The sequence below is a fragment of the Cryptotermes secundus genome, unplaced genomic scaffold (genome assembly GCF_002891405.2).
Source record: "Cryptotermes secundus unplaced genomic scaffold, Csec_1.0 scaffold181, whole genome shotgun sequence".
Taxonomy (NCBI): Eukaryota; Metazoa; Arthropoda; class Insecta; order Blattodea; family Kalotermitidae; genus Cryptotermes; species Cryptotermes secundus.
In genome coordinates, this window is record NW_019723906.1 from 582,136 (window position 1) to 609,025 (window position 26,890).

At 41.2% G+C, this 26,890-nt stretch overlaps 1 protein-coding gene across 1 annotated transcript; it reads right to left on the minus strand.

Moving 5' to 3' along the window:
- Nucleotides 1-311: 311 nt before the first annotated feature.
- On the minus strand, nucleotides 312-26,105 carry LOC111861959 (insulin-like growth factor). Its single transcript, XM_033750510.1, has 5 exons — nucleotides 25,832-26,105; nucleotides 14,609-14,789; nucleotides 10,739-10,874; nucleotides 8,126-8,249; nucleotides 312-1,394 (listed from the first exon to the last, which is right to left on the minus strand). The coding sequence occupies exons 2-5, from the start codon at nucleotides 14,772-14,774 to the stop codon at nucleotides 1,254-1,256; spliced, it is 567 nt and encodes a 188-aa protein (XP_033606401.1). The 5' UTR covers nucleotides 14,775-14,789; nucleotides 25,832-26,105; the 3' UTR covers nucleotides 312-1,253.
- Between the last annotated feature and the right edge of the window lie 785 nt (nucleotides 26,106-26,890).

Below are 26,890 nucleotides of genomic sequence, written 5' to 3' on the forward strand. Positions count from 1 at the left end.
TACTTGTGTTGAGGTCCAGAAGTTCTGACTCTATTTAATTTGGAAGATTAAAGCTAGAAGATTAAAGGTCTGAATAACAGCCCATAACAGCTTCCCTCAAAATGGTAGCTAAAGTGTCTGCTGAAACGTTACAAGGACATCAACAAACGACTAGGTTCAAACCTAAAGCTCATCTTGTGAGTTATAAAATGGACATCTGACGTTAAGGGAAAAATATGTCCTCGTGCCAAATAAGTTTTTCTAATTTACGTATATTATTAATTTATAAAATGCGAGTTTACTCTTGTCACGTTACGTCGGTTGGAACGAGTTTTCGATTCCTCACTGTTGTTCCTGTGTTCGAAGGAAAGGTTATGCGCGCTGTTAGTTTCCGCGGAACGCACGTACATTTGTAACGAACAGATTAAACTTTCTGTATTTTAATAAACGTGTTTGTATTTCAATTTAAGTACTAACTGTTCCATCTGAGAGTACAAATTCAAGTCTCCTACAATGTTCAGCTTCTCATCGGAATTGCATTCTGACGATGGCTCGTAATTTTTAAGTACAAATAGAAGTTAAAGAAATAAACAATTTTAAAATTACTCACAGTCTCCTAATATATCTATGCAAACATTCCAAGAGGACAGTGAATATTTATTACTGAAAATTGAAATTTGCATCAGTTACGAAAAGTGTCAAGTGTCCAAATGACCCCATGAGCTGCAGGTATTATCCCTCAAGTTATGGTAAAGCAGAACTGAAAATTTTAAATATCTTATTTATGCATATAGAGTGCCAATAGGCTAAGCAAACTTTCAACATTACACTTATTTTGATATTTTAAATGAAAAAGTATATTTTGCGGTTTAAAGTAACTGACGTAAATCACAAGATCCATAACACTGTCGTGCCCATTAAGTACTTCATTCATAGGGAACTTTCCATTCAAATAATGACAATATTATTTAACAAGAAATTACACTGATACACTGAAAATATTAGGAATTTCCTTGTGCTAAAATCTAGATTGGCTAATATTCCTTGTTGCATAATAATATCAAGCTGGAATAAATATCAACATCTAAACATATTTTGTCACTTCATCTAGTCTCAGGACTTCACATTAACACACATTTTAAATATGGGGACATCACGATACACTGAGCTTACGTACGGTGAATACTGACTAGATCATTACAGTGCTGATGATAAGTGACAGTTGATGATCGCGAAGATGGCGGACAGTCCATTGAACATTATAATGCTCGGCATCACTTCCTGTCTTGTAATGACATCTCTTCTTTCCTCACTCTCGGCGGAAGGATCACAGGATTTGCAAAATACGACGGGTTGATTGTGCCTATTACTGGAGCTATCTTATTCTCCAGTATTTCTGCATCTTCCATGTCTCCCTGTAATAAAGTAAAACAGCATGTCTTACGCTTATGATTGTCTACAGGCCTCTTTTATACCAAAGACTTATTTTAGACCCGTCAACGGACCTAGATAATGTGTCATAGGATAGGGTGCTTCATTAAGCACCATGCCATAAAGACCTATGCAGGAATTACGGTATGAGTGCGCAAGTCTTTGTCTCTGCACTAGCTGGAGGTGAATGGTCAGCTTCACACTTCGGCTTCATATCCCCAAGGAGGGAGACTACTCATCCAAAATGTAGGAATGGGCCCCAGAACCGATCTGGACGTGGTGGCAAATAAATAGGTTCCTACCCCTTTGGGGTTGAATCCCTGTCTGCCAGATCTTTGCCAAATATACGAAATTAAGCTGATTATTTGGAGTTAACTGTGATCTCAATGCTGTGAGAAAGCCTATGCATATTACATCATCACTGGAAAAACAGCGCTTTTTGAGCCATAGCCTTCCCGAGAATGTTCTACCAGATCTGTCAATTTCTGGGAATTAGATCATTCCGTTTCCACTTCTTTGGATTTCGCAACAATATATATTTTTTTTTTGCAGAGCAAGGTCGTCAGCCTTGCGTAAAAACCGCAACCTGGAAAGCCAAGTCTCTGTATTTATGTCCCCCAGTGACAGGGCGTCCTACCTGTACCCTCCAGGCACGGGATTCCCTTTTCTTCACTTTGTGTGACTCTCAGGGCTACGGTGGAGACCGTGCCATAGCTCAAACTGTTAGTCCCCGGTTTAACACACCTTGGCGCGGGTTCGAACCCAGGCCAGGTCATGTGGGATTTATGGTGGAAGAATTGGCATTGTGGCAGGTTTTCTCCGGGTACTTCGGTCTCCCCTACCAATTCTCTTTCCACCGACTGCTCCACATTCATCATCTATCAACCGGGGCTGGTACAATAGGCCACTTAGTGGCCGATGTACCAAGTGGACTCAGTCCCATCCATCCCACCCCAGCCCAAGAAACTAACTCAACCCGCCTCTACACGGGGAATACATACGGCATACTCTGTTATAAAAACCTGCGTTATTTAAGCGGAATGTATGGCCCTGTCTGAAATATTATTCTCTAAACATGGATTGAAATATATTAAGATTTCCGGTTAACGTCAGTATTAAGCGAAGACATATTTGTTCTGAATTTCAGTGTAAAATGAATTTAGTCTTGTCCACTTTTATAAGAAACTGCATAAAAGGAAAGAGTAACATGTGAAGCCTCAGTCGTATGTATTAATTTCGAAAATACTCAGAAGATTTCCATCAAGAAGGATCTACATTACAAGTTTCCGGGAAAGTTTAACTTGCATCCGTGCTAATCATGTATGAAAAGCACAATAGACCAGTGAAGGTCGCAGTGCTAGGGCCAATTCTATGGCTCACCTATCATACTCATACTCAGTCATATATGAACTCTTGCATGAAGCTTCAATAAATCTTATAGACTTTCTCAGAAAGACCTGTCTTACAAAAATGAATATAAAGCAAAGAATAAATTAAAACTTACTCAGATCAACTTAAATTTAAAACATCAATTATTTAACTGAATTCAAGGGAAAATATTTCTGAATTCATGTAATGTGGATAACTTTGCACCTTACATTTTTATGTGCATCATAACGGAATGGCGATTTGCGTCAATTGGTTGCTCTTTTTGTTGGAGAAAATACGAGAATATAACTACAGAATAGAAGAAAAAGTGTGACAGAAACATGATAAATATATTATAGGCAGAAAGTAGTGTCACTACTATGATAATTTAAGCAAATTGAGTCATACAGGAAGTATATTGAAAGGGATTACCACTTCAGTAAATTTAGATTCCACTAACTTCATGGAGTTGAGGCTAGTCACTCAGCTACTGAAGATTCTCCCAACATTTTATCAAATCCAAAGGTTCATTACCATGTTAACAACAGCCCTCCACTGGTCCCTATCCCCAAGCAGATAATTCTAGTCCATACCACCCCATTCAGTTTCTCCAAGTTCCATTGTCATATTATCTTCCCACCAGCGTCAAGATCTTCCTAATGGTCTCTTTCCTTCTAGTTTTCTTACCAAAATCCTATACGAATTCCACATCTCCCTCCGTTCATGCTAAATCCCCTGCCCTCCTCATCTTTCTTGACTTGATCATTCTAATTATACTTGGAGAAGAGTACAAGTTACTAAGCTCCTCGTTATGCAGTTTTCTCTAACAATTTAAATATCAGAGCATGAAGCATCATTCAAACTTCAGGCATTCTTAGTGCGACGAACGAATGATCTAACACTTAGGCAGGAATCTTAGGGCGTTGTACTTTCTGACGATGTAATTATACCCCACCACATGGTTTCCTTAATGTAAGGTTCTTTGAGGAATGTTGGAGGACAGAAGATAACGCTCAGTCTTGACACTCGATTGAGCTGTAGGCAAAGGATGACTCATACGCTCCTTGTTGAATAGTCATAACTGAGTATCAGATGATTATTCGGCTGTTCAGTAAAATCCCTGTTCCTATGAACCCCTTAGGATCTTGGGCACCACCACCAAGTAGTCATAAAACGGAGTTACTACAAATGATTCATTCCATTTCAAAACACTATATTGGTCGCCCCGTGCTTTTCCGTTTACACAGACAACAAGTATCCTTAAACTGCCGATACCATCACAGAATGCTCTGTTTACATGGTGGTTCTTTTCTGTGCTCTGCTCTGAATGCGCGCTGCACTGCAGTAACAGACGAACATCGCGCATATTCCAACACACAGAAACTCTTTTTCCAGCTTCGTCGCTATTTTGTGAGGCACTGCAGGCTTGCTGCCAACTGGTGTATCACGATATAAACTTGATGAGTTTTCGGTTCTTTTTATGTATCAATCATGCTTGTATATTTAATACTTTGGAAAATATAGTGTTTTGAAATGGAATTAATCATTTGTAGAAACTCTGTATATTACAGAGAGAATGAATCTGGACAGGATTACTGGTTGTTTGGACTTCTTCCATCGTCCGGTAGAGGTAAGTAAAAATGTAAAGCAATCCCTATAACAGGCCGTGAAGACCCATAGGGTTGTGAGACGTCGAGGCTCCCACATTTTCTCTAGAGAGTCGGCTCACAGATGGCGGTAAGTTTGTCAGCCTTACTCGCCAGCCGCCATTGACCCCCAGGAAGATTCCTTGTACTCATTTCTGTTAAGAGGCTGAGTGGACCCCAGGGCGATAGTGTGACCAGAAGAATTAGGTCAGTTGAAAATTTCCTCTTCATCGTAACTCGAACCCGCTACCTTCCGGCTTGTAGCATAGTGCCTCAACCAACTACATCACATCCTGCCCCTTTTCCATCATCCGGTAGCCTATAAAATAGAAAACGCGATGTTTCGGAAAGGGAAGACATACTTACTTGGGCCCCGAGGTAGCTCCTTCTAAAGAGCCCAACTGAGTAGGTGTCTGCCCCCTCACCTGAGGACGGAAACATATCCCAGTTTCCGAAACGTCGTGTTTTCTATTTTCTAGAATACCGGTCGGTGGAAGAAGTCCAAAAACCCATTCATCCTCTGTCTTATGCACAATCTTCAGAAACCTTTAGAAAGAATCTGGCTTAGGCCAGTTTGAAATCTGAAGTTTCACGATAATGAAGGTCAAAGAAGCAGCATTTTGTCGCTCCAAGTATGTGACATTCTCATGCGAGGATCAAACATGCATAGCGATCACAGAAGCAGTTAAGCAACAGTACGTACATAAAGCGAAGCACAGGAAGAAGATACACATCTTGTACAAAGGCAGATATCAACAGCACTGAAGGCAAATGCAGGCAGTAGGCTGCTAGATAACAAATACCAGATTCCACGTATCATCCATAAAAATAATAAAAGATGTATTTATTTCGCTAGCCAGAATAAGTTATTTCGTATTTTCTTTGGCTGGAATGTAATTGGGAGATATGCTTAAGCAGATTAATTAGTATCAACGCTCTTTTAAATTACTTGACTCTTATTATATAATACATGAATATACAACGATATCCTTCATGTTTATTATAGATATAAAACCACGTCACAGAAAACTAATCAATGTTGCTGCAAATGTCACATGTTGTTTGACTGGCTAAGATTTCCGCTTGCCCTCCCTCCTCCTTAGACGAAGTGTCGTAACAAAAAGACAAAAAGTCTCCTAGAGCATATTCTATTTCTGAAATTTCTAAAAAAAAAAAAATTGGTTCAATTTAACTTTGGTTTGTATCGGTTATGCGGATGTCCTAAATATCGCTTTACCGATACGGTGAATTGTTTTAACCGCAATTGTTTTCACTTGCATTCAGATGTTTATCCGCAACACGTTGTAACGTTGCGATTACACTAGCATTTGTTTCTATCAGCTGTTGTGTTACTGGTATGTTGAGCGGCCTCCGTAGTCTAGGGGTAACGTTCCCACCTCATGACTCAAGGTACGCGGGTTCAAACCCGGCGGAGGTCGTGGAATTTTTAAGGGCGGAAAAATTCAGGGAACAAGTCCTCCGGGAGGGAGCCACGTAAAAGAACTTCATGTCCCTAGGAAACCTCTGAGCTAAATTAGGCAACAATTTCCCGCCCAAGTAGTTTCCAATGCCTCTGGTAGATGGGGGAAGTATCAAGGTACCGAGGGCCGACCTCGTTGGCTCAACAGGGCTGATAGCACCCACCAGTACCTGTAGGGCATGGAGACTGGTAGAATATCAAAGGGGGACGTACAATAGATCAACAACTGGTCGCGGTGCATGGGGAAACCCACCCCCTCCAATAATAATAATAATAATAATAATAATACTGGTATGTTTATTCAATATTCTTTCCGTTGTAAATAAAGTACTCTTTCCCCCGGAATGTGAGCATAATCTCGGAAAACCGACTCTAATGAGGACACTGCGTATACATTCCACATACTGCACTTGAAGATGATATCGAAGTTTCTCAGTTTCTTAGAAACGGCTCATCATACAGAATATGTGTACGTAACGTAAAATATAGAGTTACGCAACAGGCCGTGAAGGCCCACAGGGTGTGAGACGTCGAGGCTCCCACATCTTCTAGACCAGCCGTGTCAAACATGCGGCCCGCGGGCCGCATACGGCCCCCATAGTCACAAAGTGCGGCCCCTCAACTTTTAGAGCTAATTGATATTAAAATCAATATTAAAATTTTAATAGAAATATTTTTTGTAAAGACAATTTTCCAACAGACCAGAAGACAAGAAGTCTCACGCAGACATAAATTAGCAGGCCTCAGGAAATTCAATGTTTTGCTATTTCTAACATAATTTCTTGTGTAATTTCTCTTCTTACATATTGAAAAGTTGTTTTATACTTGTCAAAAATGGCATTCTCTTGCTTTTTAAAACTGTAAGATATGTGACTTTAGGTAATTATATTGAAATCATTCCTAAATAATAAATAGAATTAAATTTCCTTGTATCAAAATGTAATGTATATTTTTATTTTGAAGTGCGGCCCTGGACTATTATTTATAGGGCTGAGGTGGCCCTCTGTACAAGTTGAGTTTGACATGCCTGATCTAGGCAATCGGCACACAGATGACGATAAGGTTGTCAGTCTTACGCGCCGGCGGCCCTTTACCTCCGAGGAAGATTCCTGGTATTCATTTCTGTTAGAGGCTGAGTTAGCCCCAGGGCCATAGTGCGGCTGGAAGGATTAAATAATTTGAAAATTCCAGTGACATCGGGACTCGAACCCGTGAACTTTCTTATTGTAGCATAGTGCCTCAACCAACTACGCTACCGCGTGCCGATATACAAAGAGCAAGAGATGTAACGCACTGAGAAAATATATAAATTTGCCTAAATATAGCGAAAACTTGGCAAGAGAAAACGAATAGAAAACATAGAATGATATGAAAGGAAGAAAACGACAATTAAAGCAAATAATATTAAATTAATTTGGCACAGTGATGTCTGTTGAAAGTACTGAGGAAGTATCCTCGGTTTGGAATTCAGTCGTTTTGGGTATTCTCTCACGTTGCGTGATAATTAGTAGAATATTGAACCCTACAGATTTATATAAGAATTCTTAGAGATTCTTCTCGTGTCTGCTTGATTGCAGTTTCGTGCCTTTTATGCACGTACATAATTCGGTGATCACGAGCTATTTCTTACTACGTAATATGTTGATGTTCTTTAGTTCAAGGAAATAATTTACGGAGCTATTAAAGAAACGGTGAGGAGTTTGGGCAAGGACTTTCACATTACCAGCAAAACTTCACGGGTGCGCTAGTTCCGCCGGGACTATGAGCTCCCAAATCTTTATACCCACATAATATCGTTTCCTGAGAACATGTCATTAAAATTGTGTACCTCCTTCGCAACCTTCATTTCATAATTTCAGTCCTAACGCCAACAAAGGATGTTGAAATGTTTTTAATCATGCGTAACAAACACACCTGTACACGGTTTAGAAGAAATGTCTTTGAAGTCTGTACAAATTTCCGAGATTTCAATGATTTAACAAGCAATCTACCACATGCGAATCATTAGAGTTAAAACAACCGCTCTTTTAGATACATACGAAATCACGACTCTACTATCTTCTTGCGCATTTCTAAGTAGACAAGTGTTAATTGCAAAGATAAGCGGGCAATAATTAGACAGAACATGCAGCAAATTAGCCACCTTTCCACGCCGGCGTCGCCGCCGACAACGACATCTGTTATTTCCCCGCCGACCCTTTTTGTCGTGATGACTTCTGACCTTACTGACGAGGTCGTTCTTCTGCGCTCTCGATTTAGCCGGTGGTCGCGCTTCAGATCCTGTCGAGTCGTCTAGTGGGATGTGGTTCATGGAATGGTCTTCTGCTTCTTGCAGATTATGAGGTCTGAAAAATTGAATACTTACTTGAGTTTTTTTTATTATTTTACTAATCTGTCAATTCAGTTCAAGAGGAAACTTGTTGTATTGTCTCATTAGACGCAGTGAGAAATTTAAACAAGGTTTCTAGATTAAATATCAGCAGTTATGTCCAGAACTGCCAAAGAAATCACTTGAGGTATGATATGATACATTAAACTATGGTAGAAACATATGGATGTTTCGGAGCAACATACTGTCTCCATATTAAAGTCTAAGAGTAAAAGTTAAATTTCTTCCCTGTGCTTAACTAATTAAGCACTACGCCATTAAGGCATATAGGGGAGTGAATGTATAGATCCACATTTTCTTGACCTCGGCACTAGCTGGAGGTGAGTGGTCAGCTTCACGCCCCTACCGTTTTATCCCCGGGGAAAGAGCCCCCGGTTCCCATTGTATAGGAGGCTGGGTGTTCTCCAGAACCGCCCTGGACTACGTGGAGAAGAGAAAATTCTTGACCCTGCCGGGACTCAAACTCAGACCCCTCAGTCGTCCAGCCCGTAGCCAGTCGCTATACTGACTGCGCTATCCCGGCTCCTTAGGGTCTAAGGGCGGCCGCACACTAATTGCGTCAAGACAAGCATCAAGACATGAGACAAAAGACAGTCTTGCTCATTCGTGATTCAGACTCGAGTCCGCACACCGAAGTACTCGTAGCACGTGTCTGCGCCTTATCACATCTTCTCTAGTTGATGACATGACGTCATGTCGATAACGTACACTGGTGCTTATCCTTGAGTACTGATGTCTGAGTCCTGACTCACAGAAAAGGAACATGCCGACTCTTGCTGCACGTGTCTACAGCATGAAGCTGACGTCAGCATCATGACTCAGACCGGTGTGCGGCGGTTTTCATAATCCCCTTCGTTTCAACTGCGATCCTTTCTTTGAGTCATGTCGCAGACATCGTGTCTTGACGCATGCCGGTGTGCGGCCTACCTAAGAGTAAGTGAAAGGAAGCAAGAAGCAACAATCAGGAATGCTAGTCTGTACACTTCTGCCAGACTTACACATCTTAACATCCCAGGAAACAGTGTTCCTGTATGTTTATGTTTGTATGTTATTCAGTTCTGATTATTTTCGTGCTTATTTGTGATTGTTTGTAATTGCCGCCGTAAGAACCTCAAATCTAACACAAAATCTCGTTTTCTTATGTTCTAAAACTCCGTGTTGTTACATTAAGACATAGCATAATTAAAAATTTATGCATCTTATACGTTCTTTACACAGTACATACAAACTGAACGCACACAAGCAACATCTGTCTTCCTCTTAAAGAGTTCTCAGAAAAATGTGGAGAGCCGTGTGGGCTTTCATAACGATGTATACGATAAAAGTTCACGTTGTAATCAGAAACAGATAGTACATAAACGCCCACACAAAAGGAATACACAGCACACCCTAAGGACAAAAAACATAATTGCGGCGACACACCCAAGAAGATAAGGGGGAACAAGCTAAAAACAAATAGCATTATCACGAACAGTTTCTATAACAGCGGACCCCGGGCGAAGGACAACCTACAATGCGGGATAAAAACAAAAAGAAAAACACAGAATTTTACATTCAGCGACAAAAAAAAACTCCGCGGCTTGAGTTCGCAAGCGAAGTATACCGACCGAGAGACCGCCGCTTGTCGGCGAAGTTAGTGTCAACTTTAGCGGATAGAGGGTGTCGCGTGATCGCAACGAATCCCCACGGCCGTTAATTTTTCGGTTTTCTAGACCGGAGCCGCTATTTCCTTGAAATAGCTCGTCAGTTATCCTCAAGAAGCTTAGTGGACCCCGATCCAGACACAGTACTCCTCAGAAAATCTGGTAGCGCCGGGAATCAAACCCGGGACCTCAGGATCAGTAGCCAGGAAATCTGACCACTAGACCACAGAGACAGCCATCGACAAGAGAATTTTAAATATTTGAAAATTGTAAAACTAAAAAATTCTTTCAACTTCATGGCGGTTGCATGTATTATATGACTGTGACGAGTAGCACTAATATGGATCCATATTAGTACAGTTCAATGACTAGAGACGTATTTGATGAGACTGCCTGAAGATTGTCCCAAATGTGGACCGAAACATGTAGCAACTATCAAGTAATACCAATGTGAGCAGTTCGATTGGTTTATTTTTATTGTTTTGTTGGCGGCCAAATACCACCGATCATGATACGACACACAACAGGATGCAAAGAGTGAAGACGATACAATTATTCAGAATTCCAAAATGGGGGGGGGGACGATGTGGATAGCCTGTGCTACTTTAAGGACTGCATTCAAAATAAGCAGCATTGGATATGTAGACTATTCACAAATTATAAAATAGAAGCATTTAATGTTCGTGCCTTACATCCAAGTGGCTTCGTGTTGATTTAATATACTCGTAAAATGGTGTGGCTGCGTTCAGTTTATGTGCGCATGTTTGACGTTGTGTACGAGTATATGGTGCCAGAAAGCTACCTCTGCGCAGTTGGGAGAGGCGGGTTGCAGTAGAGCTCTAAGGTGTCCCACGAGCAACCAGTCTTGCAGCACTCGTCAGCTACGCCCCTCTTTGACCGTGTCATCAGTGGGACGCCATTGTCTAAGGGCGATATTTCTGTACGAAAGGAAAATTCATGACAATGACATTAAAATTAAGCTATATAGAATAGTACTATATCTTATACTGAAATTTCTGGCTGCGTTTCCGGATGATATTAATGTAGGCTCCAAAAAAAAAAAGGGTCGATTCTCCTTCCTCTCGACCAGGGTCATTCCAACACTTCACAATACTAATCTGTATGACTACCCCTCGCTACCTCGCTTCAGGTAGAGTCGTAAGGAGAAGAGAAAGGGATGGGTCAAGTGAAAGGGTGATGACCTTGAGTGGCTAAAAGAAATGACCCAACTATAGGGAAGACTGCTTTTTATGAAATCAAGAAAACCGTACAAAATGTAAAGGCGCGTCCACATTACTCGTGCTCGTGCACATGCTCGTGCTCGTGTGACTCGCTATGCTCGCGAGTAATGTGGACGATATGACAAGTCACGAGACCAGCAAATTTTTAATTTTTAATTTAAAAACTATAGCCAATAAATTAAAATACGACTACAGCCTATACACACTACAAGTAAATATACGGATCCTCACGCGCCGAAGCCTGGCGAGCAACTGAAGTAGTGTGGATGAAGATTTACGAGCACAAATAAAAGCCAGACGATTCTCCCGACGAGCACAAGCCTGGCGAGCACGAGCACGAGCACGAGCACGAGCACGAGAAATGTGGACGCGCCTTAAGATTTGAAATTTTTACGTCGGAGAAGTTTCATATTGTGGTATCCTGTATTAGGGCATCGTATAGTCTGGTATGTGGGCTTGAAACTTGTAGAAGTTATTTGTTTCTTAGTTCAGAATGCACTTCTTGCATAAAGTTCATGAAATGAACACAAGCGTGTCTGTCCTTTCTTCAGCAAACTTAACATCGGAAATGACGCCATGGAATTATATTGAATTGGCGATCACTAAAATTTGTCAAAATAATTCAATCTTAGTTTCTATCAGGCAAACGTAGCTGCCACAGAGTTCAAATTGAAATTATCGATTTTTCCAAGAGAGGTGTACTTACAAATTTTATTCAAAATATATTTCAGTATGGTGTACGTTTAACGAAATAAAAGGAAAAATATTCGTTGGCTGTAGGCAATGTGCCCGTCTGTAGAAAGCAATACCACTCGTATATTTGCGTCTGCAATAAATGAACATCAACTCAAATGAAGTATGCAAATGTTACAGAGAATACAAAACTTTAAACTTTTGCTTAACTTCTTCTGCGTCAACAAGTTTATGGCTTGGAAAGAATGTACACTGGAATCAGAACTCGTTTAGAAGGGATTCCCCTAAAGATTAACCTAGGAGAACCACAAAACATCGACCAGTCTAATTAGCATTATGGCATGTAGACCCTTCAGGTCCTTCTAGGTACTGTCGTCTCCCGGGTGGTTATCCACGAAGCCAGGACCGAGGCCAACCAACGAGAGATGATAACCAAGATGGATGTCTGATTAGAAGGGATGTTGGCCTGTGTAGGAAATTTTGAGGAAATTGGAGACCCAGATCCCTGTACCCATTGGATGGAAGGCTGGGTGGGTGCCAGAGCTAGTCTGGCCAATAATATTTTATGTGGAGAAGGCCGCCTCCAGATGTGGAGCATAACTCTCAATATTTGATAAGCAGCCTCCGAGAACCAGTAAAGTGGAGTCCTCCAGCTTGGGGGTTGAGTGGGAGGCTTACGGCTCCTCGCTGTAAAACAGAGTAACGTGTTAAGAAATGTTACTCAAGCCACGGATTAGAGTTCCGTAAGACGCGGGGTATTTCCGCGCAGTAGCATGATCGTCTGCATAGGAGGTTTTCGTTCCGTCCGTATTCGACTCCCATCCCTTCCGTGTTTTGTGACGAAGTAATTACCCACTTGCACGTGAGGAGGGTAGGATGATGTAATGTTTGTTTACATTATGTTTACCACGTTACCGTATGGCGTCATTTGTTTACATTAGCCACGTGATTACCATGCCAATGACCTCTCGTGTCTCGCGACCATGTGACGTCATATATGTTTACACCTATGTGTACAAGGTTATGTATGGTGTGTGATGACGTGGAGGTATAATTTTAAACTTTATTTTAACACCTTGGCTGTTTTATCCATTCATATTCCAATTTTGGTTCCCTTGTCTCTGTAACGGGCTATGTAAATTACCTCAGCATTACAGTTTTAAACGCTCGCCCCTGTGGTCTAGTGGTCAGAGTTCCTGGCTACAGATCCAGAGATCCCGGGTTCGTTTCCCGGTGCTACCAGATTTTCTGAGAAGTAATGGGTCTGGAACGGGGCCCACTCAGCCTCATGGCGATAAATGAGGAGCTATTTCAAGGAAATAACGGTTCCGGTCCAGAAAACCGAGATTAACGGCGTGGGGATCCGTTGTGACACCCTCTATTCGCAAAAGTTGGCACTAATTTTTTTTTAAATTCGCTTAGTATGAGGTGGAGTCCAACTGGATCCACTCGGCACGGCGGCCACTGATTGGCCTATTGTAGCCTTCCCCGGGTGATTATGATGATGGAGAATTTGGTGGAATGAAGATTCGCAGGGTAACCTGCCCCAGCGCCACTTTGTCCACCACAAATCCCACTTGACCAGACCCGGGTTTGAACCCGGGCCGCCGCGGTGGGAAGCCAGTGACTAACCGCTTGAGCTATGGCGCGGCCAAAATTGGCACTAACTTCGCTCCGACAAGCGGCGGTCGCTCGTCGGTATATTTCGCTTGCGGACTACAGGCCACGGAGTTTACAGTTTTATATGCCGTCTGATAGTGAGCGGCCATGTTACCTGGCTCGAACGATAACGTCGATGGACCTGAAAGGGACGAAGTGGGAGTCAATAAGAACGGAATCAGAAACTCCTGCACAGACCATCATACTATCCGTGACTCTCTGAGCAGCTATTAGCTTCTCAAGAAAGACTCCAGTCCGTGGAATAAATTTTAATTTTATGCTGTTTAGCACAAGGCACCAGGATAACTCAGTTTCTATAGCAACTAGAATAGGGACTGGACAACCGAAATATTAGGGTTCCATTTCCGGTAGGGGCAACAGCTTCGTCTCTTTTCTGTAACTTCCGGCCTAGCTCTGGGGCCCACCCTGGGTACTGGGGGCTGTTTCCTCGAGGTTAAGTGGCAAGGTCGAGCTCACAACTCATCTCCACCTGGTGTCGAGGTTAATTGTGGAACTACTTACACGTCTTCGTTAATTAATTCTCGCTACCTAACATAATAGTGGTGTGTGGTGGGGGGGGGTATCCATTGCTAGGCTGATGAGTCCATTGAGTTAAAATAAAATAAACTTTTACTGTTTGTAACCAGTCCAGTGCTGGTCAGAAATGAAGCCCCTAACATCATAACCGAAGATGAGATGATGCCCTGCCTGGTTAGGACTATTACACACCTCCAAGGACGGTGATAGACGCATTTGGAATTATGGTGGAATGGTGATTAGCTGGGGAAATCCGAAGGAACACAGAAAAAGACTGCTCCAGTACCACAACCTTCACCATAATTATTACAAGAAGTCAATCATGGAATGAACACAGAGCCCTCGGTGAAAATTCAGTGTCTGACCGCCTGATATATGTCACGGCAGATTGGAAATGGTAAGATTCTGAAACTGAAAAAAGAAATCTTATGACACCCACGGGGATAACCAATGTGATCTGCTGCTTTCGGGAAATGAGATTTTTCCCATACACCCCTGCTTGGCAGGGCTGTACACCACCGTCATGCAACTCTTACACTCACCATAGTACATGCTGTTTCTGAAGGGGTCGTTGTAACCCTGAACAGAGCAGATTTCTGCCAGTTTATTCGCCAGCTCGCTGCCGCAAAGTTGCAGCCGCCCAAGCGGTGAGGCTGCTACAGTCATTGTCAGCAAGAACACTCGTACAAGAGAGAGGGCCAGTGGCATGTTGTTTGTTGACACCTGCAAACAGAGAACATATCTTGTCTCTGAATTCCGAACAGGCTGGATTCCAGATTCATACTTCATTCTCTTTATCTCCTCGACACCACTGCCGTTCATAGTCCGACATTGACCACACAGAAATCATCTTCTACCTTAATGTATTAGGCCCTCTGGTCTGTTTCTCTTCAGAATAAATCTGGAAATATGGATCTTATAGACAGCTGACAACACTCTTTAGACGGGGGATCGGCCCTATCGCAACATAGAACAACACAAACACAGGAGAAACGCGGACAGATATACATGCTTCGAGAGGGATTCGAACTCAAAGATCGCGGTGTTTGAGCAGGCGAAGACATTTCATGCCTTAGTCCGCGGCCAGTGGTAGGCACAGAACTCTGTAAACTCTTTTATCTAAAGATAGGATATAGATGGCTTACTGGACACAGTTCTGAGGTTTTACTCGTATTTCCAGCAAGTTTCAGAGCTGATGCGTGCAGATATATTTTGAGGAAACAACGAGAGCTTGGAGAGGGTTTTCACGCTAATCTTCTTAGAGTTTCAAACAGATATTTAGGGATATAACCGTTTTGTAGCCTAGTTTTCTTTCTTGGGTGGAAAATATACTTATGACATCACAATGGTGTCTGCGATTGCCCCTCACAATTTCAAAGTTTGAACCAGTTGACAGATTTTTGTAAAATGTAGCATGATCATTATGCTATTGGAAGTCATCCTAAAACATATCATCACGTTAACCCATTCTGCTCACAAAATATGGAGCATCTTTGATGAACATGAATACATTTTTACTTGAGCAGGTTACTAGCCTGTCGCAAAACCCCCTATCTCGGAGGACCAGGGTTTTTATTCAGGATGTCCTTCCCTTAGACAGGTTGCCTATCATGGCCAACGAGTCCTGTCGACTTGCCACGTAACACTCGGAAGGGGCCCTTACCAGTTGCTACAACTGGGTCAGTGGGACCTGTAGCTCGCATAACACACGATCGCCACTCCCTGTAATTTGTCTCTTGTAAGTATGCACAATTTTATCATACAATGTCATAAAATTAGTGGACCCATGGATTTGTGACGGGAGCGCAATCATAAATGATTTAGCCGTAGAGCTCTGAAAGGTGTGGAACTTCTGTTAAGGTATGTTTTGTAATGTAAAGCAGTAAGATTCATGTTTCTGAAAATTATCTATCGTCCTGTCTTTATCTAAAAGCTCCATCATGTTTCTAGGTAAAGATAGGACGATGGATAACGCCCAGAAACATAATATTCATTCTACTGTATCAGCCTTACAAACTTTAAGATCTTAGTAAGATTCCCGTTGTACGAAAAAATACATTTACCTTTAAATTTAGCAGCCTCTAATGGAACACTGGAGCATGGAACAAGAATCTTCATGTGGACACTTTATGATATTCCTTCAAATTTGTGCATAAATTTGTTCACAACAAGTCAACAATTAAAGAAATGAGGACGGTGTGGATCTTTGAAGTTACAGCCCATATTCAACCCTTTTAACGCAGAAAGAATGTGTAGCCCTGCCCAATAAATTCTTCCAGAGACACAAATAGCGAAAATGATGACATCAGTGTATATATAATTATAAATATCAGAGCGTTGTTACTCTACAACAGCCGTGTCAAATATGCGGCCCGCGGGCCGCATACGGCCCCCATAGCCACAAAGTGCGGCCCCTCAACTTTTAGAGCTAATTGATATTAAACTCAATATTAAAATTTTAGTAGAAATATTTTTTGTGAAGACAATTTTCCAACAGACCAGAAGACAAGAAGTCTCACGCAAACATAAATTAGCAGGCTGCAGGAAATTCAATGTTTTGCTATTTCTAACATAATTTCTTGTGTAATCTCCCTTTTTACATATCGAAAACCTGTTTGGTACTTGTCAAAAATGGCATTCTCTTGCTTTTTAAAACTGTAAGTTATGTGACTTTAGGTAATTATATTGAAATTATTCCTAAATAATAAATAGAATTAAATTTCCTTGTATCAAAATCTAATGTATATTTCTATTTTGAAGTGCGGCCCTGGACTATTATTTATAGGGCTGAGGTGGCCCTCTGTACAAGTTGAGTTTGACATGCCTTCTCTACAAGGATTCGATCCTGTCGTCATTTTCGCAGGAATCCATCACGCTGACCCCTGGATTGATTTTATTGTTACTTTATATGGCAACATTAACAAGATTTTAGGACTGGAAGGCTGTGCAGTAGTAAAGTAGGCTTTATGAGTTCTGTCCGTGATCTCCCGTCTTCTTTGGTATTGAGAGTAGATAAACCGGTCAGGTATGTGACCCTACCAGGATGTTACAAAGACTTGCTTCAGAACCAGTCGTTTTGTTCGGCTTGACAAATGTACGGCTGCACTTCAAACCAGTGTTGCATTCAGGCTCTGTTCCTAGGCAGGTTGGAGGCTTACCTTGCCTCCCCTGCCTGCGTTTCGTATAACCAGTTGTCTTTCACTGACAGCACTGAAACTGAACTCTGCGGCATCGTAATCATTTCTACTTGGGGGATACCGGGTTTGAATATCGGCCTTGAAAACCGGCTATTTTTGTAGTCTGCCACACTGCCTCCAGGGCACGGCTAGAGGTTTCATAGAAATGGATCACGACTATTCGCTTTCACGTCTGTTGCGTTATTAAGTTTCTGAAGTTCTAAAGTTCTTCATGCCCTTAGAATTTGTTATGTCATCCTATACACAAAAGACACCAAATAACAAACCAATTAACCAGTTAACTCCATAGAGCTTAGTGCTCCTTGAGAAGCTGCCAGTCACTCAGCTTCTCAAGAATTTCCCGACATTTTATGCAACCCGAAGATTCATCGCCGTGTTAACAAGAGCCCTCCACTGGTCCCTATCCTGAGCCAGAAGAATCCAATCCATATCACTCCATCCTGTTTTTCTAATGTAATTTTAATACTACCGTTGCCCCTAATGCCGCGCCATAGCTCGGGCGGTTAGTCGCTGGCTTCCCAACGCGACGGCCGGGTTCGAGCCCCGGTCAGATCATGTGGGATTTGTGATGAACAAAGTGGCACTGGGGCAGGTTTTCTCCGAGTACTTCGGTTTCCCCTGCCAATCTTTGTTCCACCAATTACTCCACAATCACCATCATATATCATATGTGGCAGTAGCAAGTGGATGCAGTCTCACCCCACTAAAAATAATAAAAAGAAATAATGGTCGCACCTAGGTCTAGGTCTCCCTGATGGTCTCTTTCCTTCTGGATTTCCCACCAAAATCCTATATGCATTCCTCCTTTGCATATAAAGAGCCGGAACGAGCAGGTCTGCTCAGCTGGTGGCGCTGTTGACTGTTTTAAATGCTAGTGGGGTGGGACTAAGTCCCTTGTACTGCGGCCACTTCTGGCCTATTGTACCAGCCCCAGATGATAGGTGAGGGTGATTGTGGAGCAATTGGTGGAATGAAGATTGGCAGGGGAAACCGCAGTACTCGGAGAAAACCTGCCCCAGCGCCACTTTGTCCACCACAAATCCCACTTGGCCAGACCCGGGATTGAACCCTGGCCGCCGCAGTGGGAAGCCAGCGGCTAACCGCTTAAGCTATGGCGCGGCCCCTGTTGACTGTTCCTGAGGGACAAGTGCGGCACATAGGAGAGCAGAGAAATGCATTCAGTTTGTTGTCAAAATCCCCGAAGGAATAAGGTAATTTGGAAGATCTGAGCATCACCCAAGAAGTGGTTTCACTTTAGCACTGAACTCTCTCGAAAAAAAGCATGAAACACTTTAAAATTCTAAGCAGTACTACTAATCAGAACAATTATAATTAATGAATTCTGATAATTCTCTTATACTGCATCTGAAGTATCTTCGAGGGTACGCCTTCAGATGGTGACTTAGATCGTTACACTATCGTTAGAAACGTTCTAGATTCTATTTTCAGTGTACGACGGAGACCAAATTCGTCGTACCAGAGATCTAGTTGAGCATATAGAATATTTCTTCCATGTACTTGCATAATCAAGGTATGACGTATCCTCATATATNCACAATCACCCTCACCTATCATCTGGGGCTGGTACAATAGGCCAGAAGTGACCGCAGAACAAGGGACTTAGTCCCACCCCACTAGCAATAAAAAAAATGGTGTAAACAGTGACAGTGCTGGAGTAGTTATTTTAAGCGAAGTAATCTCAAATTTCTCTATCACATTATTTATTAATTAGGACTGACTGATAAACTTCGTCTATTGAAAATTAGTGCTACTCCACATACATAATTGATGCGATTCATTTAGCATGTGCAAGTTTAAAGTCGTAATTTAATATTTTGGACTGAGATGCTCTGTGTCTTATCTTAGTTTTCGTTCTGAGATTCAAGACCTTTAACTTTAAGATGTCAGTCTTTTCATCTACAGTAAATATTCCCTATCACAGCAAAGGTCTTCTAAGATTAAAATTTCAACAACTGAGCCTACTTTTGCCAAGGGTGTTGGACATTTCTCTTTAAATTTGGTAAAACGAAAACTCTGTTTTACTACGTAGATGGCATTTGGTTTCCTATTTCTTAAGGAAGCAGAAACTGAACTTATGACGTCTTCAGTAATTTTTATTCTACAATCACATGTAAGTGGAATACAATCTCTTTATTAAAACCGTCACAACACAACTATATTAAGGTCAGTGCCAAGTTTGGCCCTGCCAAAAAATGTAAGTGAAGTAAGCATTCTTTTAACTATCCCGTTATGTAATCAATGATTGTGAGCTTACCTTGAAACTTTATATTATACACTCCTCTTCTACAATATTTGTGACTATTTACGTTCTTCATTAAACAATAACTACGTTTCTCAATTTATATCTTGACGCAAAGATGACTTCAGTTTCTGACCGACTGCCAAACACTGGTTCAAAACACTTTTTCATTGCCTTTAAAATCCTTGCATATCACTACATTTATAATTCTGAATTAGTTTAAAGGCTGATGTAACGAGATATTCTTTTTGTTAGAAGACTTCCCAATTTTTTAGTAAATCTACAGCTGACGATCTTTGGTTGTTGCTGAAATTCCTTCTTAAATGTTTGAGACAAATAAGAAATACCAGTTTATATATAAACGTCAGTTGAACCTTAATGACGTCATGTTCTTAATATTACATGCGATCAAAAGAAACGATCCATTCGCTTGCTGTTATTAGTGTTCCATTATTCTGCTGTAACACCTACACACTTCATTGAAATCCTAATGGTTTGCCATGGGATCCCAATAAAGACTTTGTATTATGAGAGCAGGTGCTTCAATATCGGGATAGGAGTTCTAATTCTTCTAAGTGTAACTTGACCCCGTATCAGGTTCACGGCGCCATATTTCCTATACAATAAAGGGCGGGCAGGGGCTTGGGGCATTGTTGGTGCACAATCCTCCCACGACGAGGCCAAAGCAATCAGTCCGTGAAGGAGATTATTACGCATTAATCGCAGATAGATTTCCATGCTTATTGTTGCGATAGTGAAAGTAATGGCTAAAATTAATTAAAAAGAAGAATGTTGAAATGATTTTAACGCTTGAGTAGCCATTTTGTCTGCAGTAAATACCACTTCCGCTGTGCGACAGAACTTACATTATTGAGGTAGTCCCAGAAGATTACACCTAGACAGAACATGATTTGCATAACGTTGATGAAATTGGCCTCCCTTGTTCACTGTAGTAATATTAAAGCAGTCCCTCCATATTACACGGGTGTCGGCGGACAGTTTCAGAACCCGCGTTGCATTAGAAATTAATGTTTGTCTGATTTTTAATCACTTATTATAGCCTCTGTGGTCTAGTGGTCAGAGTTCCTGGCTACAGATTCAGAGGGCCCGGGTTTCAATTCCCGGCGCTACCAGATATTCTGAGACGTAGTGGGTCTGGAACGGGGTCCACTTGAATGGAAAAGTAGCGGCTCCGGTCTAGAAAACCGAAATTAACGACCGTGGGGATCCGTCGCGCTGACCACATGACACCCCTGTAAATATATTCTTATATTTGAACTAAAATACTTAATATAAATGAACATTTCATGATATATACGTAATTGTTTTAGGGGACACGATCAAAATCGCAACATGACGACCCACTCTATTAATAACTTACGAATTGCACGGAATCTTGCAACTCGCCGAAATAAACCTGCATATTACAAAGTCTTAAGCAGGAACTCGGGCTTACGTCTTGACTTCTCAAGAAGGACTCCGTTCTTCATGAAGTTAATTAGTTGGTTAATGTTAATATTGAACATTGTTCATTGTCTGAGGTATTTGTTGCAGGGCAGGCGGTAGCGTAGTTGGTTGAGGCCTATGCTACAAGCCGGAAGGTCGTGGTCCCTATGTGGTGAATTTCTTTCAATTTATCTAATCCTTCCAACCTCTAGCAGAAATGAGTACCAGGAATCTTCTGGGGTGTAAAGGACGGCCGTCACGTAACGCTGACAACCTTACAGCCATCTATGAGCCGACTGTCTAGAAAATGTGAGAGCCTCAATGTCTCACAACCCTACGGGCCTTCACGGTCTGTTACAGGGATAGCTTTACCTTGTCCCCCTCTCTCCCTTTTTTGAGGTATTTGTCACACACCATGTTTCGAAATTTGACTCTATTCCCGTGTTCAGTTGATGAGTTGTCATTATAGACTACGGACAGGTTCCTTACTAATTTACTTGTAAATATTAATAGTGAGTGTTGGGATCGAACTTGAGACCATTTATACATTAGGTCAGTACGCTTAACCAGCGACCTCGATAATATAAGCTATAGGATAGTGTGCAGCCCGGTATTCAAGGTTACAGAGTCGTTCTTAGGGGTCGCCACTGGCATTAAAAAATAAGAAATGTAAAATATCACGGTATAATTACAACCATCTGAAGATGAAAGCGAAAGCAACTTTCGAAAATTTATAAAATCTATTCGGGATATCAGCGGTGTCAGTTAATTTAGGTAGAATGTACCAAGAACTTTAATACGCCATGTAAATAAGCGATAATAATTACATCGGTCTTTTTTATTTTAATTTGAAATTATATTTTAAGCATAATTGCCAAGTATTTGCCATAACTCTGTGCCTTCACCATAAAATAAACCTCTTAAAGTGAATGATTATTGATTAGGTTCACTACGTTCATCAACAGCAGAACGCTTAGGGCTAATGAAAATATCAGCGCTCCATGTACATACTTGCTTGATCACATGCATGAAAGGAAAACATGACCTTGTAAGTAAACCAGTTCTTTTTACTCTCATTATTGATAATTTATTAATAGAAATACAGAAAGAGTAATGATCCATGAAATAATTTGGACGCTTTCCAGGATTAGTAATAATAATACAGATAATATTTTGAAGTTGAGCCTACACAGAAACGTGACTCGTCAGAAGGCGTGCATGACTTCACACCCAGTAATACCTGTTTAAAGCCGAAACTGGATTAGACTGCAACCTATCTTTATATAAGTCGTTTCTAACCTCGAGAATACAATGTAGAAAGTAATGTAAAATTATCTATAATAAATTACAACTGTTTTACGTGGAAATGGAAAGTAAAAATAAGAAATTTAGTCAGCTTGAATGCATTTATATAACATTTTACCAGTACCACGATTCAAGAAGTTTGCCTGAAAAGGATCGTGCCTGTCACAATAAGGAAAGAATTGGATAATGTCACGGTCGAGTGGGTTACCGTTTTACTTCATATTCGGGAGGTTCCGGGCTGCGACCTCGGACCACAGATCGGCTACACTGACTAATTTCTTTGTGGTTTTCCTCAGTATCTCCCGGAAAATGCCAGAATAGTTCCTCAAATTAGGCCACGACCGCTTCCTTCCACGTCCTTTCAAATTCATTAATTATCCTATCATTCGGCGCTGTCGTTAGTTAACCATAATAACAAACTTCGTGGCTTTAGTACGCAAGCGAACTATACCGACCGAGCGACCGCATCTTGTCGCCGAAGCTATTGCCAAATTTAGTGGATAGAGGGTATCGCGTGGTCAGCGCAACGAATCCCTATGGCCGTTAATTTCGGTTTTCTAGACCTGATAGTTAACTATAAACAAAATAAAAAGAAAAAGCTAGAGTCTCACCAGAAGAGAGCGAGAAACAAAGGGACACACAAAGGGAGGAAAAAAAAAGTGAAGAGAAAGAAAAGGAACAAATGAACAAATAAGAATATTGCACACTAATCGTGAAATGTGCATACATGGTGTATGTCTGACTTGTGATTTGGATCATAAATACACAGACGTGTTGTATTTGAAGTCGTGTGTTAATGTTAGAGTTTGTCTCTGTGGTCTATTGGTCAGCGCTCCTGGCTACAAATTCAGAGGTCCGGGTTCGATTCCCGGTGCTACCAGATTTTTTATGAGAAGTAGTGGGTCTGGAACGAGGTACACTCAGCCTCGTGACGATAATTGAGGAGCTATAGCTACTCCGGTCTAGAAAACCGAAATTAACGGCCGTGGAGATTCGTTGCGCTGACCACGCGACACCCTCTATACGCAAAAAGTTGGCACTAAACTTCGACGACAAGCGGCGATCGCTCAGTCGGTAGTGTTCGCTTGCTGACTAAAATCACGGAGAGTTCGGAGTGTGAGTCCTGAAGGTTGGTGATGCCAAAGGGTAGGGAAAAGCCATTAGAGGCAGCCCCCAGCTCTGGTAGCTAAAACGGGAGAAGCTATCTTCAGTCTTCAGTATTTAGACAGAGACTACCTAATTCTGGTGAAACGAAACATATCTGAAATGAAAGAATATTCAGGTCTTTTCATGTTAAAATTTATTTAAAATTTCTGTTAACTCTTTTAATGTAGTACGACTACGTATGTCCCGGTAGGACCTACTCCAGTGCAGCATATTTCGTTACCAGAAATGAATAAATAGCACTGGTTAGTGTTACAAAGACCTCGGCATCAAATCCAGGGTTGCGAGGGAACATTTCAAAGTGTTTATTTATGACAAAACGTCATGTACCGAGGAGCTGAATAAATGTTTAAAACACGATGCTAGTTGCATAAACACTAAATCCGACACAGTTAAAAGTTCCCACTATTTTTTTAATTTCTTGTGATCAAATTAAAATCACACTGAATGAAATGATTACTTGAATTCGTCATGATTCATTAAAACACATGAATGTTGCGAATCAAAGTTTGTTTAAAGGAAATTACAGTACATTATACATTAGGTTATGGTATCTTGATATTTCGGTGTACGAACTAGGAAGAAAAATGTGAGATCTGAGCTTCTCGTGGCTGTAACGATGAAATTGACTGTCACGTGGGACGCGACGGGATTTTGTCTCGCAGATAGGTATAATTTTTCTCTGGGAACCTACTGCCTCCATTTCGGTAATGAGCACCAGAATACACGGCCTCACATTCAAGAAGAAAACCGTATCTTTAAAAAAGTGATCTGTAATCATGTTGAGGTGCTGGAGGAAGTCGTGTTTGAGAAGTCTGATAAAATTTGAGTTCAATACCTTACAGCACCTCTTGATGCTATTACATACTACATAGCATACTTCCAACAAACATTATTTTGTAAACTAGGAATGGGCCAGTACTTACATAAAATTAAATATTATTAGAAATATATTATCTTTAAACTAAAATATTAAGTTAATTCTCAATAGAAGTAACACATATATTAAGATTATTTATTACCGTATATATTTACAGGCCGATCACAGTGGCCGCGCGGTCTAACGCATGAACCGTCTTCGCTAGCTCGAACACTGGTATCGTGGGCTCGAATCCCACTGGAGGCATGGGTGTCTGTGTGCGTTTATTCTGTGTTTATGTTGTTCTGCGTGAAGGTAACCGCCTTTCGATGGGCTGATCCCCTATCCAAGGAGTGCTACCGACTATGCGGCCAAGATCCAAAGGGCTGTATGGCTATATACACAGATTTGTAGTCCATTTATATCATCCTCGCTTACATTCTACCATCTGGTTAGAGAAATATTAATCCAACACATTTGTATTTCCCACCAGCATATGAATAAGGAAATGTGTTGAAAAAAGATATATATATATATGATATTTATTCACCAGTATAGTGAGTATAAACAAACTCATACTGAATTTATTATCAGTAAGAAACTACTGTGCTTTCTTGTTTGTTAGTCTTCCATAAGTAGCCGTTAAGTTGAAAAGCGTTTCTGCAATTTGTTTATGTTAGAAGATATAAGCTTCCGTGATATTCGATCTACCCTCCTTCTTGAAGTTTTTATTCGTCTCAGTCTACGTGAGGCAGAGTGTAATTAACTTTCTAATGATGACGTAACGGTCTACGTCATTAACTGACAGTGACGTACCCTCGTTTCCATAGTACACGAAGAGCAGCACCTTAGCACACATGTCTGTACCAGCATTAGACCAGGCAGATTTAACATTGCGGTATGTGTTACTATATAACGAATGTCTTAACCGAAAACTAATGAAGGTTCATTTCCATCCCATGAACAAATTCAATTATAATAAATAATGATGAGTTCTGTGTGAGGTTTAAGGTTCTCACGGCGGTAACTATGAAAATTATTGTCTCTGAGATCAGAGGCACTGTAATCTGATTAGTGCTTTCCAGCTTTCCTGCGAAACATAGGTAAAGATTTACAAAAATACACGACGTCGTGTCTCAGAAGACAATATTCTTTAAATAATGAATAAATTCAAATAAAACATTTTTTTAAGTTCGATAAGACAATAATTTCATATTTTTGTCAGCTGATATTATAAAGCAATATTATTCGCCGCCATATTCACCTTTAAATAAAACACACAAAGCACCCGACAGACGAAAATTCCTGCATACCTATTCCTCAGCGTCATGTCGTTTTTAGAATCGTCAACATGGAATTCCTGCACGTTTCAACGTTCAGTTTCCAGTAATTGCCTTCAAATTCAATTAACAGGAAAGAAGAATTTACAACAAATATTTTCTGATGATGGAGACTGGATGGCTCTATTTAATCTCCGAAACCATATGCTCTTTCCACACCAGATGGCTCTATGTCATAAAGAATCATAACATACCTGAGGGTAAATTTCGCTGTCCTCAAGTCGAAACGGACGATAAGTTGCACTCGATACAAGCAACAGAACTTCACCACTCCGGCGTCCTGCCTCCCACCGAAGAAGTTGAGGAATGGTGCGCGCGGGGTGTTCCCCAGCCGCTAAGGATGCGAAATGCCGTTCTTGATGCGGATGATTGACCTGTGGTACTCGCACTGGATCATGGGACGGAGTAAACTGAAAACAGTTAAGAAGAAATACGATGACGCTGTAATAGAACTGTACATATATATATTGTATTACTCCCGATATCTTCGAAAGCGCGTTCACCCATTGCTAAGTGAAGATTAAGACTACAAGATGTACTGCAACACCGGTGGTTAGTGGCATGCCAGGGATGCGAAAAGTGTGGGTTGTATTCAACTCTGCAAGGTTATCAACTCTTACGTCGAGCCGTGCCGAAGAGCTATGCCCTATTTAGGGCGAGAATGAGTTCGAATATCTTGTCGAATAATTCGAGTTTCCAGCGCCTAGTTTACATATTGCGATTCGGTTTGTGCGATAAATATTATCGGACGCTGCAGTCGATAGATTAGAGCTCTTGTTTCATATTGGGAAGTTCCGAGTTTCAAATCTTAGCCCGGAGATCGGCTATACCTAACGAGATCTTTCTTCAGTTTTCTCAGTACCTGGAGCAAGTGTTTCGGTCAGGCTACGACCTCTTCCTTCCTAATCCTATCATTCGCTGCTATGTGTGAGCTGTCTACTGACATCACTGTAACCCACCAACACAGTGACCGTGCGATCGAAGGCGCTAACAGTATTGGACTATAACAACACTGGGAAAGCAAGTTCGAATCTCTCTCGGGTCATAGATGTGTCGTATTTTCCTGTGATGTATTTTGTTTAGGTAGAGGCCTCTCGAGTCGTTTATCGTCCATCCAAAAGTACTACCAGAAGCCTTAAATATCATACTTACTTACTTACTCACTCATGGAGCTAAGCCCTTCTGGACGAGCCGCCAATTCTGTAGCTACTCAAGAATTTCCCAGCATTTTATGGAACCCGAAGGTTCATTAC